Source organism: Equus asinus, chromosome 14 (assembly GCF_041296235.1).
Source record: "Equus asinus isolate D_3611 breed Donkey chromosome 14, EquAss-T2T_v2, whole genome shotgun sequence".
Classification (NCBI taxonomy): domain Eukaryota; kingdom Metazoa; phylum Chordata; class Mammalia; order Perissodactyla; family Equidae; genus Equus; species Equus asinus.
The window spans coordinates 24,875,743-24,891,721 of NC_091803.1; the positions used below are offsets into that span (position 1 = coordinate 24,875,743).

At 47.0% G+C, this 15,979-nt stretch overlaps 2 protein-coding genes across 5 annotated transcripts in view; both read right to left on the reverse strand.

Moving 5' to 3' along the window:
- Positions 1-2,820: 2,820 nt before the first annotated feature.
- Positions 2,821-7,662, reverse strand: TMEM265 (transmembrane protein 265). Its single transcript, XM_014842388.3, has 3 exons — positions 7,075-7,662; positions 5,842-6,012; positions 2,821-4,581 (listed from the first exon to the last, which is right to left on the reverse strand). The coding sequence occupies exons 2-3, from the start codon at positions 6,007-6,009 to the stop codon at positions 4,420-4,422; spliced, it is 330 nt and encodes a 109-aa protein (XP_014697874.1). The 5' UTR covers positions 6,010-6,012; positions 7,075-7,662; the 3' UTR covers positions 2,821-4,419.
- Positions 7,663-7,665: 3 nt separating this feature from the next.
- SRCAP (Snf2 related CREBBP activator protein) overlaps positions 7,666-15,979 on the reverse strand; it is a 32,153-nt gene continuing 23,839 nt past the window's right edge. For all 4 annotated transcript variants that reach the window (XM_044746359.2, XM_014842377.3, XM_014842378.3 and 1 more), the window contains 9 exons: positions 15,540-15,805; positions 15,205-15,407; positions 13,125-13,294; positions 12,777-12,973; positions 12,567-12,681; positions 12,244-12,363; positions 11,058-11,252; positions 10,819-10,902; positions 7,666-10,712 (listed from right to left, as the gene is read on the reverse strand). In XM_044746359.2, coding sequence (XP_044602294.1) covers positions 8,058-10,712; positions 10,819-10,902; positions 11,058-11,252; positions 12,244-12,363; positions 12,567-12,681; positions 12,777-12,973; positions 13,125-13,294; positions 15,205-15,407; positions 15,540-15,805 — 4,005 coding nt within the window. In that variant the 3' untranslated portion in view covers positions 7,666-8,057. The remainder of the gene's footprint in view (positions 10,713-10,818; positions 10,903-11,057; positions 11,253-12,243; positions 12,364-12,566; positions 12,682-12,776; positions 12,974-13,124; positions 13,295-15,204; positions 15,408-15,539; positions 15,806-15,979) is intronic.

A 15,979-nucleotide genomic window follows, 5' to 3' on the forward strand; every position in this document is an offset into this window, starting at 1 on the left:
TAAAACGTTCGGAACACGCAGCTTGACCCACTAGGCGGGACAGTTAGTGCGGACTTAGACGAGCCATGGCCCGTCAGCCAGAAGAGGCTTCCTTGTCCTGTGGCTTGCCCCGACTCCTCTTGAATACCCGCCAAGCCCTAGTGCTCACCATCTGGGGTGAGCATACATTTTCCCAGTCTTCTGCTATCTCCTCCCAAAGGCCTTGGGGAGTATCACCCTCCGTTCTAAGTCTACCAGTTGTAAGATTCTATCAGGAGCGACTTACTTCATAAGCCTTTTCAGTGCACAGTTCGACCCTGGCATTCATTTACTCATTCAACAAACACTTGTTGAGTGTCTAAGCGCAAGACTAACAACAATAGGGGAAAAAAAAAAGTCCCTAGCCTTGTAGAGATTATGTTCCCGCGAAAGAGGTACAGAATGAATTCATTTAATCTTCTAACAACTATCTTAGAAATGTCACTTTGAGATAACCATATAAGAGAAAGACGAATCCAAGTAACTTTAACTGAGTCCTTTGACTTTATACCATCAACCTAAAGACAAAATAATCACAAAGAAATCTTGAACTTGTTTGGTAGGATAATGGGATAGTTATTCTGAAATTGGGTAAGTGAATAAACATATTGATGTAGTTGGCAGCCAAGGTTTTTTGTGGGAATATGGAATTTGGAATAGGGAAAGGAGAGAAAGAACCTTATGACTGATTGAAATTGGAGGTATCATTTTAAAAATTGCATTTAAAATAGATAAGATTAGGTATTTTCTAGCAATAACCTCCCAGTAGAATGAGCACAACTAGTGTCTAGATACTGATTTCAAAGTAATAGTCCCCATTAAAAGGAACCAGGGCTCCTTGGGAGAAATGGCCAATTCCCAGCTGGAGCAGAGGAAGTACAAGGTGAGCCTAGAATAAATTTGTGCCAGAAAGTAAGAAAGATGAGGACTTATCAGGACACAAAAACCAGTTTGAAGGGGTTTCCACGGGTCAAAATTAGGGAGACCGAGAGGGCCATGAGGGAACCTTCTGATGTGCTAGAAATGTTCTATTCACTCAGGTGGTGATTATACGAGTGTGTTTAAGTAAAAACATTCACCAAGCTGCACACGTATGATCTGTGCACTTTACTGTATTATACCTCAAAACATTTTATGAAGGATAATGACAGTAATGGATATAACAAATTGAACTAAAAAACAATCTGAGACCATACTAACAGCAAAAATTGTAAATAAATTGGAGAAAAAGACCTTCTTCAGAGTAGAATGCCAACTAATAAAAGTAGAAAGAATGATAAAGGCAAAACATCAGTATTTTGTAAGCCACATAACAACTGACTTGGGTAAAAGAGGCCTTAAAATTATTGGTGAAAATTTGCTGGGCAACAGGATATTAATTACAGATTACTTATTAATGACAAAGGAAAAAGGTATCTTTACTTTGCAGAAATCTGATAGACACTACCTTAACCAAGTTGCCGATGTTACCATCACCACTAAGAGGGCAAATTGAGATCATATGCCTTTTGATGTGACATACTGAGGACACACAACTTATGCAGTATTTCTGCCAAAAATGCATAACCTGAATCCAATCATAAGAACCCAAACTATGAACTGGCCTCGCCTCAAAAATGTCCTGCAAGACAGGGCCAGCCCTGGTGGCCTAGTGGTTAAGTTCGGCACTCCGCTTCAGCAGCCCAGGTTCAGTTCCCAGGTGCAGACCTACACCACTCGTCAGTGGCCATGCTGTGGTGACAGCTCACAAACAAAAAGAGGAAGATTGGCGACAGATGTTAGCACAGGGAGAATCTTCCTCAGCAAAAAAGAGGAAGATTGGTAACACATGTTAGCTCAGGTTGACTCTTCCTCGGGGCAGGGGGCGGGGAGTCATGAGAGACAAAAAAGAAAGAATGAAGACAAACTGAAAATTGAAGGAGACTAAGCAGATACAACAACTAAATGCAATGAGTGTTCTCACACTGGACCCTAAAGCAGAAAAGAAATTGCTATAAAAGACATTATTAGGACAACTAGCAAATTTGAATATGGCCTATATATTAGAGGATAATATGGTATTGATGTTAACTTCTCAGAATTGTATAATTGTAGTGTAGTTATGTGAGAATATCATTGTTCTTAGGAGATAGATCATGAAGTATTTAGGGATGAAGGGCCTTAAACTTACCTTAAATGGTTCAGCAATAACAATATGTATATTTAGAAAGATATAAAGTAAATGTGGTGAAATGTTAAAAATTATTTTAAAATGTTAAAAATTCTAAATCTAGGTGAAGAGTATACATGAGTTCATTGTACTATTCTTTTATTGTTCTGTAGGTTTGAAATTTTTTCAAAATAGTTAAAAATAGCAAGACCTCATTTAGTCAGTTTCTCTTCTAGTATAGAAACTGAAGCTGATTAATCAAATATTAGCTTTTTTTTTAAGGTTTCCGTAAAAATCTCTCTACTGTGTGTTATCCTGATGCTCTGGCAGCACCTCACACCAATTAAATCAGCATCTTTAGGGGTAAAGTCCAGGCAGAAGTACTTTTTAGGGCTGCCCAAGTGGTTCCGTTGTGAAGCCAAGGTTGAGAACCAGTGCCCTATGTATGGCTTCTACCCATTGTTGTAATTCTAACCTCTGGGACCAAGAATGGGTTCTCTTCACTTTTTCTTCCTGGAGCACTTTGGAACACTGAAGAAAACCATTATGTGCCTCTCCTTCCCCTTTAATCTTCTCTCTTCAGTGTGCAACAACTCTAATTCCTCTAGGTGTTCTGCTCGTCTCTGAATTGTGGTGAAATAACCAAAAAATTCCATTCCCAGGCCACATGTATTCCAAGAGACACATACAATAATGTCCACAGCAGCATGAGTCATAGTATCCCAAAAGTGGAAACATCCAAAAAGTCCACCAACAGAAAATGAATAAATTGTAATGTTTTCATATAATGAAATATTATACAGTAATGAAAACTACAGCTACACCAAATATTGATGAATCTCACCATGTTAAGTAAAAGAAACCAGACATAAAAAGAATACATATGATTCCATTTATATAATGTTCAAATGCAGGCAAAATTAAACTGCATCATTGTTAGGAGTCAGTATGGTAGTTACCTGTGGGAAAAAGTGAGGAATAGTGATTGGGAGGGGTATAAAGGAGGCTTTGGAGTGCTGGCAATATTCGATTTCTTGACTGAATGGTGATTTTTCAGATGTTTGCTTTGTGTTAACTTATTAAGCTGTGTACTTGTTTTGGTTATTTCCCTGTATGTGTGAAATACTTCACAATTTAAAAAATGTTTAAGGGGCCGGCCCCGTGGCCAAGTGGTTAAGTTCGCGTGCTCTGCTTCAGCAGCCCAGGGTTTTGCCGGTTCAGATCCTGGGCGCAGACATGGCACTGCTCATCTAAGCCATGCTGAGGTGGCACCCCACATGCCACAACTAGAAGGACCCGCAACTAAAAATATACGACTATGTACAAGAAGTGGTTTGGGGAGAAAAAGGAAAAGTAAAATCTTTAAAAAAAATGTTTAAAATACTATCATGAGGCCCAAGATAAAGGATATGGAAATTCATTATAATCATACAAATCTCCACATATAGGCTGGTGGGTTGCTCTGATCCAACCCTTTCGCTCTTTTCTCAACTCTGAAACCAAACTGTCAGGGTTCAATTCCAGCTCTGCCACTTACTAGCTGTGTGACCTTGGGTAATCTGTGCCTGTTTCCTCAACTATAAAATGAAAACAATGCTATCTACTACTGACTGACTGTGAGTACTGAGGAGTTAAGAAATATAAAGTGGTTAGAACATAGCCTGGAATACAGCAAGCACTCAATGAATAGTAGCTGCTGCTACTACTCTTCCTCCCTGGCCTCAGGGTCTCTGTTGATATGTAAGGGAGAAGCTGGGGTCTTTCCAAGAAGGAAAACTGTCAGAAGAATGAAAAAAAAAAAAATCCTTTCCTTCTCTTGGAGGTAAAGGGAGATGCAGACTTTTGCCATCATCAGATGTCCAGTCTGGCTCTCACCAAGGGCCCAGGAAACAGCAGGGGAAGAACAACTAGACAGGAGCTTTTCACCACTAAAAAAGGTTTTTATTACAAAACAAATTCTAATAAAACCAGGCCTGGTCTTCAACCCCACCTCTGGGTAGAGGCCCCTTGGACAGGGTAGGTTGCAGGGAATAGGGGATGGTGGGCACTGAAAGAACAGAGCAGGCTGACCTCCCCTCATCAGTCTCAGCTGCTGCCTCCTTTTAGAAAGGGCTAGAAGAGCTCCTCCAAAGCCCTTTGAGAGGGGCACCATCCTTCCAGCCAGAAGGACCAGTGCTGGTACCGGACCCTAGCAATACCGCATTGCAGGATCCAGGAGGTCTCGGCTGACTCTCAGCAGAGGCCACCCAGGGTCACTCAGCCTGGGCGATGGTGTAGGAGAGCAGCCACAGAAGCAGGGGGCCCAGAACGAGGACAGCAAGCCAGACAGCAAAGCTGGCCAGGATGAACCTCTGGGCCCGGGCCCCCCAGTGCACTGCTTCCTCGGACCGGCCTGCCTTATGCCGCTCTTCAGCCTGTGGGGGCAGGTTTTTGGTTAGGTTCTCCCCCTGCTTCTGCCCCAAAGTGCCCACTGCCCAACTCCAATCCTCCATCCTTGTCACAGCTTAAAACCTCACACCCAAACCCTATACCTCCCTTTCCAGTTTCTATCTCTCATGCCTCACCTGCAAAGAAAGGTACCCACTTGGCTCTGCCTACTTTTCAGGGTGGCCATTGGGAAAGTACTTTTCAATCTTTCTATTCCCCATCCTTTTCTACTCATCCCAGATTCACTCAGAATTTGGAATTCTTGGCAAGAAACTGAGCTATCTTGGAGTATTTTACTCATGCCAAAACAATACCCCATTCTCATTAGCCCAATGGGCCTCATCTTTTTTATTATTAAGGATTCTTATGATTTTGCCCTAATGAATCTCAGAAATTCTTATGACAATAGGAATACAGTTTCTGATTGTTAAAATAAAACTTGGGTTGAGAAAATTCCAGCAGGAAGTTTAAGTTAGCCTGTGTGGCCTTTCAAAAGGTACATGTGAGTTTCTGTTAGGTGTTTTAAAATGGTGAGGTCCTCTCAAAAACCCCATAGCTTCTTCCAGACTCCTACAGATTGCTCTAATCTCTGTTCAGATGCCTCGAGTCTTGCCCCTCCCAATTTGTCCTCCATGTAGGCCTGGAGAACGAATCTTACTGAAACACAAATCTGACCACGTCACTCTCCTCTACAAAAACCCTTAAATGGCTCCCCAGTACTTTCAAGATAAAGTTAAAACTCCTAAGCACAGCACTGGAGGCCCTTGGGAATCTAAGCCCTCTGACATCATCTCTCACTATTCCTCACTGGTCCAGTCATGCTGAATTAGTAGCCCAGGCCTTTGTATACACCGCTCCCTTTACCTGGAAATGTCCTTTCACCCTTATTCACTCATCTTTTAAGGTTACTTTCTTGTTGCCTTTCCTGCTACCTACTCTGCTATACAAACATATGTAACCACACATATATTCTTCCTAGCTCCTAGAAAACCCTATGCTTCCTCTATCATAGTATTGATGAGCTGAGTTCCATTAATAATTGTCCATTTTCACAGCCATTTCTTTCATTAGACTGTGGGCCTTTAGATGGCAGGAACTGTCTTATTCTTATTTCTAGCACCAGGCCCAGAGCCAAGCTCTGGCAAGTACTTAGTAACTGTTTCATCAAGGTAGCTAGATCAAATATATGAAACCACTGCCTTACTACACCCACCTCCCCTGGCTCCCATAGGAATTGCATTCCTCACCTTGATGGCAAACACAAGGGCCACGACTCCCAAGCAAGAGCAGCCACAGATAATGCTAGTAGCTGCCAAGTAGCGGAGGCGGAGCCAGCAGCAGCGGATAGGGGACGGAGAATGAGCAGCTTCCGTGTTGCTCACCAAGATGTCCACTGCCTTCTCCTCGTCCTCCATCACCTGTGGGCGATACAGTCAAGGTACTTGTAAGCCCAGCAACTGAGCCCTTGGCCTGGCTTTCTCAGACTCTACCCCTCTCTCTGATCATAACCTCGTGGCCCAGCCCAACTCTCAGGAACGCTGCCTTACTGGGGAATTCCTCTAGTGACTCATGAACCAAGAGAGGAAATGTGTGGCTGTAATCCTTTTCCCTCAGCCTAAGATTCTGAGTCTTTAAAGGCAAGCCAGTGTGAACATAGCATTATCTGTATTACTTACTGTTTTGACAAGTGAGGAAAAGCAAAATAACAGGTGCATGCTGAGAAGCAGGAGAGCAGCACAGAATCTCAAAAGCTGCTAGGAATCTGAGATTATCCAAGTCAGTGATTTTAAACTGTATTTCAAAGGGCCCTAAAATTCCCTGGAGTTCCTCAGAGGCTGCCCCTAAATATTGAGGGGTCAAAGTATGGCCCTGTACCCCACTGTAAGCAAAGCAACCATTTCATCTGAAAACATGGTTCTGGAGATGGGAGAAAGGAGGGGAAAAGTACCCATCTAAGCTCTCTTGATAGCTGAGGAAAACTGAACATCAGAAAAACAAGGTTTACCTCCCCAAATTGGGACCTCCTTTGCTAAGCTGACTCCCTGCCACCTCCTCTCTTCTTTTTAGCCCAGGCCACACAACAAAATCAGATTAATACCGAGTCCAAATGACCTCATAGCCCACATGGAAACCTGCATAATGATGCTCTACTTAATCATTTCTCATCTCCCTATTTCTCAAGTCCTCTGAGTTCTGGCATGACACCACCTTTCCAACCTCATTTCCAACCAATCTCCTACATTGTAGACAAAACAGAACCATTTGCACTTGTCTGAACACAAGTAACAAAGGACAGAAATGGCGAAAAAGAGGCAAGATAAGCAGCAAAGAATGATATGTGCCACAAAGCTGCCAGAGTGAGTATGAGCAAAGAACTCATATGCTAAGTAAACAGATACATTTATCAGGGGAACACAACACAACAAGAGGATCCAGGGAGCTAAGATCAAAGAAAATGTAAAAAAAACAGGGGCTCTTACCTGGCTATAGGCCTTGAAGGACTCAGTTTTCGCTCCTGCCTCACGTTTGCTTTGGCTTGGGTGGAGATGGAGCTGAGTCAGGGCTCCAAGCCAAGCCCAGGGGTGGGGTTGGGTGGTCAGCCACCACCTGAAGAGCCCCAGGAGCTCGGAAGGGGTGTGGCTGACTCAAACCAGTTTGGCTAGATGGAGGAAAACAAGGAAGGGGAAAGGATGGAGCAACTGGAGGTAGGATATCTGCCTTCTGGAAAAGGAATGAAAGCGCCTGAGCAAGAGGGCTAACAGCGGGGAAAAGTCTTGAGGCATCAGAGAGCTCTGAGACAAAGTCAGAGAACTAAGAGAATAGAAAGGAAGAGAGGAAAAGTACGAGTCTGAGGGACTTAAAACTGAAACTTTAGGGAAAGGCACCCTAAGAGGACTTGCCAATCTTCCCTCTCCTTGGGTTGAGATTTGTGCCTCAAAGATACATATTTCTGGGTTAGAGATCAGGTACCAGGGTCTTGGCAACAGCAAGAGACAGGAGAAAAATGATGCCCAACTTCCCATCCAACCCTCCACCAGACCAGAAAATCAGAAGCCTCCTTACGCGGATGCTCATACAGAAACTAAGTTTATTATTTTTTCTTCTTAAAAAAAAAAAGAAAAAAAAAACTCATTTAGCGAAGCCCCTCTCCCTTCCCCTAAGGGTTGGGGGCTGTGAATGATAGCTGGGGAATCAAGTACAAGGGGGTGGGGACAGAGACTATCTTGCCACCCTTAACACTGCCCAGCCATGTGGGGTGGAAGGGAAGGGGATATGTGAAGAGCCCCATTTTCATGACAACCAGTTGCCTACCCCCTACTTTGGTGGAAAGAAGGGAGAAGGCCCCTATGTCTCCCTGGAGGCTTTCCTCCTCAAAAGACTTCAAGTAGTGGTTAACAGAGTCAGGCCTGGTTGTAGAGGGAGAGGGGCCATGGTAGAAAGCCCAGGTGGAGGGGCAGCACATTCACGTCTTGGCCTTGCGGCCTCTGTGGCTAATGGTAGGGCCAGCCAGGTGGGGAGGGGCACTGCTGCGCAGGATTCGCTGGTCCCCTTGGTTGGTAGCCCCACCAAGCCGGCGAGGGGCAGGTCGGCGGCGTAGGGTCCCATCCTCTTCCTCTTCCTCACCTGAGACTTCGGCCTCAGACTCCTCTACTGAACCCTCAGGCCCCAGGGGACTTGGGGGCTGTAGGCGGCCACGCTTTGCCAAGGCAGGACCCCCACCAACTGGGGCCCCTGCCCGTTTGCGAGGCACCTTCTCAGTCTCTAGCGGGGGGACTAGAGACCCTGGACGCAGCCGGGTTGAGCGCAATTTTGGAGCTAATGAGACCATGGGAGCTGTCAATTCTAACCCACCAGGCCCACTATCTAGATCCAGGTCATCCTGAATTACAGCCACCACCATGGACCCTTCACTCTTTCGTCCCCGCATTCCCTCTGCTTCAAGCCGCAAGCGGGCAAGGCGGGTGAGGGGGCGGCTTCCATCCTCATCAGAGGAACTACCCTCACTCTCCCCTTGAACCTGGGGTTGCCGCCGCCTCCCCAAGCCACAGCTCTCAAGGATAGAAGAGCTATCACGGTCCAAGACAGGCAGTTGACTGGGCCGAGGTGATGGTGGATTCTTGGGAGGTCGGCCCCGCTTCCGCTTGGGGGGGGATGTTGAAATGGTGAGAGTAGAGACAGTGTTGGCGACAGTAGCAGTGGGACAGGCTAGGAGTGGTGGAAGTGGTGGCAGGGGTGGTGGTAGTGGGAGTGGCTGTGTCCGGCTCTCTAAGTTGCCATCCCCTGGAGAGGAAATGGTCCCAGGAATGGGCAAATCTCGTGCCTTAGGGGGTCGCCCACGCCTTCTTTTCTCCACAGGTGACAGGATGGGCTCGGGTCTATGAATTGGCTGGGGTCCAAGAGGTTGGGGCCCAGGAATAACCTGGGGTCCCAGAACAGGCTCCGCAACAATAAGGGTTTCAGCCCCAGGGTCTGGGTCAGCCCCATTGGTTTTTCCCTTAGAGATGGATGAAGGCACCTCATCCACCCCGCGCCCAGCATCTGCTGGAGACCTGTTCTTCTTGGGGGGCCTCCCCCTCCGACGTTTCACAGCAGGAGGTGTGATGGCAAGCAGTGCCCCTTCTCCATTCTCTGGGCTGCCCCCACCAGTCACCCCCAGCTCAATGCGACGGCGAGCTATGAAGGGCTGCTGAGTTGGGGTGGACAGTGAGGATGGGGGAGCAGCTTCACAGGGACCACTGGTGGAAGGTGAGGATTCCGGCCCTGACATGCTGCGGGTAGATGGGCTTCCCGGGCTGGCACCAGTCTCAGAGACCCCAGGCACTAGGGTGCTGGCAGTTCCCCGCTGCTGTCGCCGTCGCCTCACCAGTTCCTTTTCCTCTACAACAGTCACTAGCCGTCCTGGCAGCTTGCGAAGCACTTTGGGGCCTGGAGGCTGTCCTGGCCGACCAGCCCCCTGACCCCTAATTTCTACATCGGCACTGGTGCGACGCCGAGGGGGCCGGACAGGTGAAGAACCCTCAGGTGAGGAGGTGGCCGAAGATGAGGTTGATGGGGCTGCCACCTCAGCTGAAACACGGTCCTGTGGCTTCTCAGGGCTGGAGGTTGCGGTCTGGGACTCCACCAGCTCTTCTGAGTTCTTGTCAGCTTCCAACGGCTCCTGAAGCAGCTCATCAGATGCCACTGAGGGTGGGAGCTCCAGCCCATTGCTCTCACTCAGACACGTAGGCACCTCCTCACCATCAGGCAGCACTGTGAGGATGGTCCCCTCGGCAGGCTCTGGCACCTCTTGCTCTTGACCGTTGGGGACACTGCCAGCCTCCAGAGTTGGGCTAGGTGCAGTAGAGGTGAGAGAAATGTTCTTCTCTGACATAGGCAGGATCTCAACAGCAACTGGCAACAGATCCTTAGCGGGCACAAGAGTAAGCGTCTCAGAACTGGCCATATCAGCCAGCTCCAGGGACTCAGTAGATGCCAATGTTTGTGCACACAGCTCTGCCTCAGGCTCCAAGCCCAAAGGGAGGTTGGTGACTGGCGGGGAGACGGGCACAGAAGGTAAACCAAGCAGGAGAGGGGAAGAAGGAGTTAAGAGAGAGGTTTGGGCTGGAGGTGGGGTATGAGCTGGTGGAGGGGTACAGGCAGGAGGAGGGGTACAGGCAGAAGAACAAGAGGGAGGAATCTGAGAAGGAAGAAGTGGGGGAGAAGGCAAGATATGGACAGGAAGCATGGTTATTGGATTTGGGGCTGAAATGGGGATTGGGGCAGGGATTGTAGCAGGAGCTGAGGCTGGAGTGGGTCGAGGCCTAGGCACTGGCCGGGGAACTCGCTCCCTGGCAGGACTGCAGCGGGGAGGTGTGGAGGTGCTGCGGGTGTGATGGGTGGATGTGACAGGAGTGTGGTTTGCCCCTTGAGTCTCAGCCCGGGCTCCACGTAGACGCTCACTGACGCGAGTCCCTGGCCTTTCAGGGGCCTTGGCTTTCTTACTGCGCCGGTGGCTGCCTCCACTAGTCCCAGAGGAAACCTCATCCCCAACCCCTGGCCCCTCCTCCTCCTCTTGGGGTAGGCGGAACACCTCCTCCTTGGCTTGGTCCAGGTCCTTGCGGGCAGCTTCCACTTGCTCCTACCAACAACAGAGCCCAAAGGGTGGTCAGAGGGAGGCAGGCAGGGTGGGGAGTAGGTAAAAAGGAGCAGCTTCCCACTTGCATCCCTACCCTAGAAATACTCACTTCTGCCTGCTTGAGTTCCTCTCGGCTCACCTCCTCCAGTGAGGCTTCCAGGAATTTCATGGCATAACGCTCAATGGGGGTCAACTGTGGGGAGGAGCAGTGGTAATGAACATAGGGAGCTGGTGCCCAAGGCCCATCACCCTTGATTACATTCACCAGGGAAAATAAGAGGAGGGTCATGGAGTCTAGAGGAAGGAGTTGCGCAGGGTGAGGTTAGAACTAGTGGGTCCAACACTGACCTGTTCTACAAGGGCAGCAATTTCCTGCTCAGCCCGGGACATTTCCTCATCCTCAGCCCCAGGCCGACCAGCCTCCTCTCCATCACCAGCAGGAAACACATCATTCTCATTGAATTCTGCAAGCTCAGCCACCTGTTCAGCCTTGGCCTGGGTGGCCGCACGAATATCCTCTTCATCCTCTGCCCGACACAATGCCTGCAAGGGTGTGGGTAAAAAAAACCATGAAAATTAAAGAACTTTACATCTTATGACTTGATTCCAGCAAAAATCTGAGGCCAAGTTTATACCAAACCAGGTTTACAACAGAACTCAATTCTCTTCTGCGCCCTCAAAGCTACCAAAGCAACTCAGTGGTCCACATAGGATGGAATGGATTTGACTAGGATTCCCACAAGGGAGAAAATAACTGTTTTAGACCCCTAGCTCTACTGCCTTTCTGTTCGAGTTAGCCTTTAGATCTCTTTAGAAAAGCAGTCCCAGAAAGTTCTGAATACAAAAAAATCCCTAAGTCTTTTCTGCACTGAGACGACTCATGACAGACTAACCACATCTGATCTTTCCCTTGAGATGAATGTCCAGAGAGCTCACACCAAAGTCACTGGGTTCCAGAAGTAGCCTAGAGCATGCTCAGCCAAGAGGGAATGGCACTTGGTCGAGAAAAACATACCCGTGATACTCTACACCTGTAGTTCCTAAACATCTGTCTACTTCTGAAAAAATACAATGCCTAAATCTCACCCTCCAAAATCATGATTTAGTTAACAGGGAGCTCAGGAATGAATCCTTTTAAAAGCTTTCCAAGTGATTCTATTATGCATCAACATTTGGAAAATACGAGTTTTTCACCATGTACAAAGCACTTCTTACATCCTACGCCATTTAATCCTCAGTTACTTCTTTGTCATTAGCATTTCAGAAAAGTGGAAAAGAGGCTCAGAAGATTAAACAGACTTGGTTTAACAAACACAATTATCAAGAAGCACTGTTGGAATTTAAACCTAGAACTGAGGACTCCTAATCCTGTCTTTTTTCTATGAAACCATGTGAACAAATAAACAACCTAATCACAACTACCAAAGGCCAACTGTAATCTGGGAAACAGCTCTTTCCCCCTGGACAAGCTCAACAGACTGAGACAATACACACTGTGACCATTAGCTCTATGGATAGCCCATTCTTTTATCACCTGCTCCAAGATATGGGTCTGCTTGCTAGCCACAGTCTCTTCCTCCTCTTCAGCAGCAGAGGGTAGAGATGAGCCAGATGGCTCCTCCAGGGGCATATCAAACAGCTCTCGGATGGTCTGCTTTGGAGAGAACAGAGAAAAGTGTCAGAGCCAATGGAATGCCGGTCTGAAGTCTACAGCTATGAGGCTGACAGCTCTTAGAAGTATCAGAAGCACCAGTGGTTGAAAGGGCAGGTCTGTGGAGGCCAAAGCACCCTCTTTAATAAGAGTGACTCCTACAGGCATAAGAGCTCACTCCTGCACAGGCTGGAAGAGCTTAGTACCTGTTTAAAATAGGCAGTGGTGAAGTTGCCTCCCTCAATGGCCATGTCTCCCAACATTCTCTTCTGATTTGCCTTTTTTAGGATGTTCTCCTCCACTGTCCGTTCACTGATAAGCCTATAGGGTGATCAAGGCCATGTGTAAACAGCCAAATACATCAATAAAACCCTATCATCAAAGGGGAAGCAAGGTGAGGGGAGACTAGGCAATACCTATAAATGTGGACATCTCGAGTCTGGCCAATTCGGTGACAGCGATCCTGGGCCTGAGCATCCATGGTGGGATTCCAGTCGCTGTCATAAAACACAACAGTGTCTGCTCCTGTTAGATTCACACCCACACCCCCACTCCGAGTTGAAAGGATGAAGCAGAAGATGCGTTTGTCTGCATTGAATCGTTCCATCAAGGCCTAGAGGGAAAGGGAAAAAAGAATAGTATTGGGAGACATATCCCCAAAAACAGACCCAAGGCTTAGTGGGGCCCCTCCTGGGACCCCCAAGGCCTGGAAAAGGGAGACGGAGCTTAGGTGAGCCGCTAAGGGCTGCAGATGCCTGTGTTACCTGTCTCTGTTCAACTCTAGTAGACCCATCCAGACGCAAGTAGAGGTGGCCGTGGTAGGTGAGAAACTGCTCCAATACATCCAGCATTCGGGTCATCTGGGTGAATATGAGCACCCGGTGGCCCTCCGCCTTCAGCTGTCGCAAGAGCACTGCCAATGTTTGCAACTTTCCTGAAGAGATACGAAGGGGTAAAGGAAGCTAGCTATAAGCTGGAATGGGGCTCAGCACTAGAAGGCTGTAGTCGAAAAATAATCAAAGCTTTAGGCCAGGGTTTCGATTAGCCTAGCAGATCAAAAATATTTAACTTCACGTTTTCTCCCCTGAAGGGCTCCCCTCTTCAGTCTGTTCTCATCTTAGATCTAACCTCCCTGAGTAGAACCAGGGATAGGGTAACACAGACCCTGAATGTGAAAAAAGGAATCCTCAATGGTGTGTGAGCAAGAGATGTTTAAGTACCACACTGAGTTAAACTAGCTGAAACACAGAACTGATTCATAGGATAGACATCAACAGATCTGTTGATGGCATGGCTTACAGACAAGGACTGAAGGTCACTGAGCTCAGAACTATAGAGACAGGATCTCAACTTTCCATCAAACACAGAAATAACTTCTGTAACATTTCTGATAAGTCGATTCAAACACTTTTAACAAAGACTTTCAATTCATGTACTCCAAATGGTTTCAAACATTATAAAATTACTTTTTTACTAAAATATGTATTGAGCACATATTAATAAAAATTCTGCTTTCAGGGCTGGCCCGGTGGCACAGCGGTTAAGTTTGCATGTTCTGCTTCTCAGTGGCCCGGGGTTCGCCGGTTCGGATCCCAGGTGTGGACAGGGCACCGCTTGGAACACCATGCTGTGGTAGGCATCCCACATATAAAAAGTAGAGGATGATGGGCACAGATGTTAGCTCAGGGCCAGGCTTCCTCAGCAAAAAAGAGGAGGACTGGCAGTAGTTAGCTCAGGGCTAATCTTCCTCGAAAAAAAAAAGAAAAAAAATTCTGCTTTCTTACATCCTAAGACATTTAGGAACTCTCCAAACATGTTACTATAGAAATATCTGTGCAGGGTTGTGACAGAAACTATTCGCTACTGTCCAACAGCCATTCTTGGTTAACAGAACCTGATTAACACGAGGGATACCTGGCACAGATCCCTTGATCTCAGGGAAGGCAAGCCCCAACTCAATCCCAGAAAATGAATCCTGACTGATCCAAATAAGACATAGTTCTTCTTTGCCATTTCCCTTTGTCAGTGACTGGTCTAGGGAAGGGCTCGTGGCTCACTTTGAGCCAATGGACTGTGAAGCAAAGTCAACTGGGAGTGCTTTCTTTCCCAGAAAAAAAAGACGACTTGCTAGGAGTGTTTTGTCTCAAACCCTTGCTTCCTGCTTGGAGGACTGGTGTGCTCCCTGGAGTTATGACAGCCATCTAAGACCATGCAGAAATAAGCATAAGAATAAAAAGATAAAAGCTAAGGATGGTAGACAAGGTAGAAAGACCAGCAGATCCTAGATCCATGAAGATACCACTAAGCTGCTGAACTGGCCATACTCCACTATTCTCAGCATTTCTCATTAAGTAAACAATAAATGCTCCTGTAGTTTAAGCCACTGTTGGTTGGTTATCTGTTACCTGCCACTAACCAATAGGATTCTAACCAATAGGATTCTAACCAAAAGACAGGATTCCTTGTCTTTTCCCAAAAGAAAATTTACTATTTAATGTATAGTCTTATATACCACACACCTTTTTCCATAAATCTAAGAACTCTATGCTGTTATCTCATTCGCCATTGCATCTCAAATGATTAGTAAAATATAATACATGTTCACAAAATAAATCACTGAATGAATAAATGAGTTAGCACACATTGTCAGCTTTCATCAAATCCATAAATGCCAAGAATCCATAAGGCCTACATTTCTCTACCTGGTCCATAAGCATAACCTAAAACTCTCTAATGTTTAGTGAAATCCACAGAGACCTTACATATAGCATCCCTCTCATATAACAGTCTTGCTACTAAGACAGGAAAAAAGGTCAAGGGATCCTCACTGGCCAATGAACTCACCACAATCATACTGGATGAGCCTCAAGTCAGGGAACTGGGTGCGCATGTTACATACAATACGGTGCAGAGGACGAGCCCGGGGCCAGAGCTCACAGGCCAACTGCTCCTGGAAGGCTGCCTGACGTGGGGCCAGCCAAGGAGGTGGGTGGCAGGCATGTAGGGAAGGGGGAGGTGCCTCCACAGGAGGCATGACAAAGATGAACCTGAGAAAGGAAGAAGGCAAGCAGTATAAAAGATGGAACTCTAAAAGGCCCCATCACCTTCACCAGCCCTTATCAACACATGCACTCAGAGGCCCCAAGACCCTCTTCCCATTAGCACTTAGCCCTGCCAACCTCTCAATGATTTCTGACAGCTGGTCTAGTCGTTGCTGGGGAAACAGTACAGCCTGGCGGGCAGCCTCGGTATAAGTCCAAAAGGTGGGATGGCTGGGACCAGGAGAATGAGGGCCGATAGGGCTGGCAACAGGTTGGGGCAGGGTACAGAAATCCAAGACTTCAGTCCCATACACTGGTGCCAGGGCCCCATGAGCCTCACTAAGTTGGAAAATCCGTTCCAGGCGTTCAGACCGCTGCCGCTTCCGCTTTTCCTCCAAAGAGTCCTGGGGATGAGAAGGAAAAAAAACAGAAAAAGTAATCAGTGTCCTCAAAGAAAACCTGACAATTCCTCCCAGAGTTAAACATAATATACGGAAACCATAAGACTAAAAAATACACTATGCTTTTAGTGCTTTCCCAAGTTGTCAGTAATGGGAGTTACTCCTTTCACAATGTCA

Excerpts from the sequence above, each read along its gene's own strand:
- TMEM265 (XM_014842388.3), bottom strand. The coding sequence starts at position 6,009 with ATGGAGGACGAGGAGAAGGCAGTGGACATCTTGGTGAGCAACACGGAA. Across the intron at positions 4,582-5,841 it reads CCCTTGTGTTTGCCATCAAG|GCTGAAGAGCGGCATAAGGC; the intron begins GTGAGGAATGCA and ends CTGCCCCCACAG.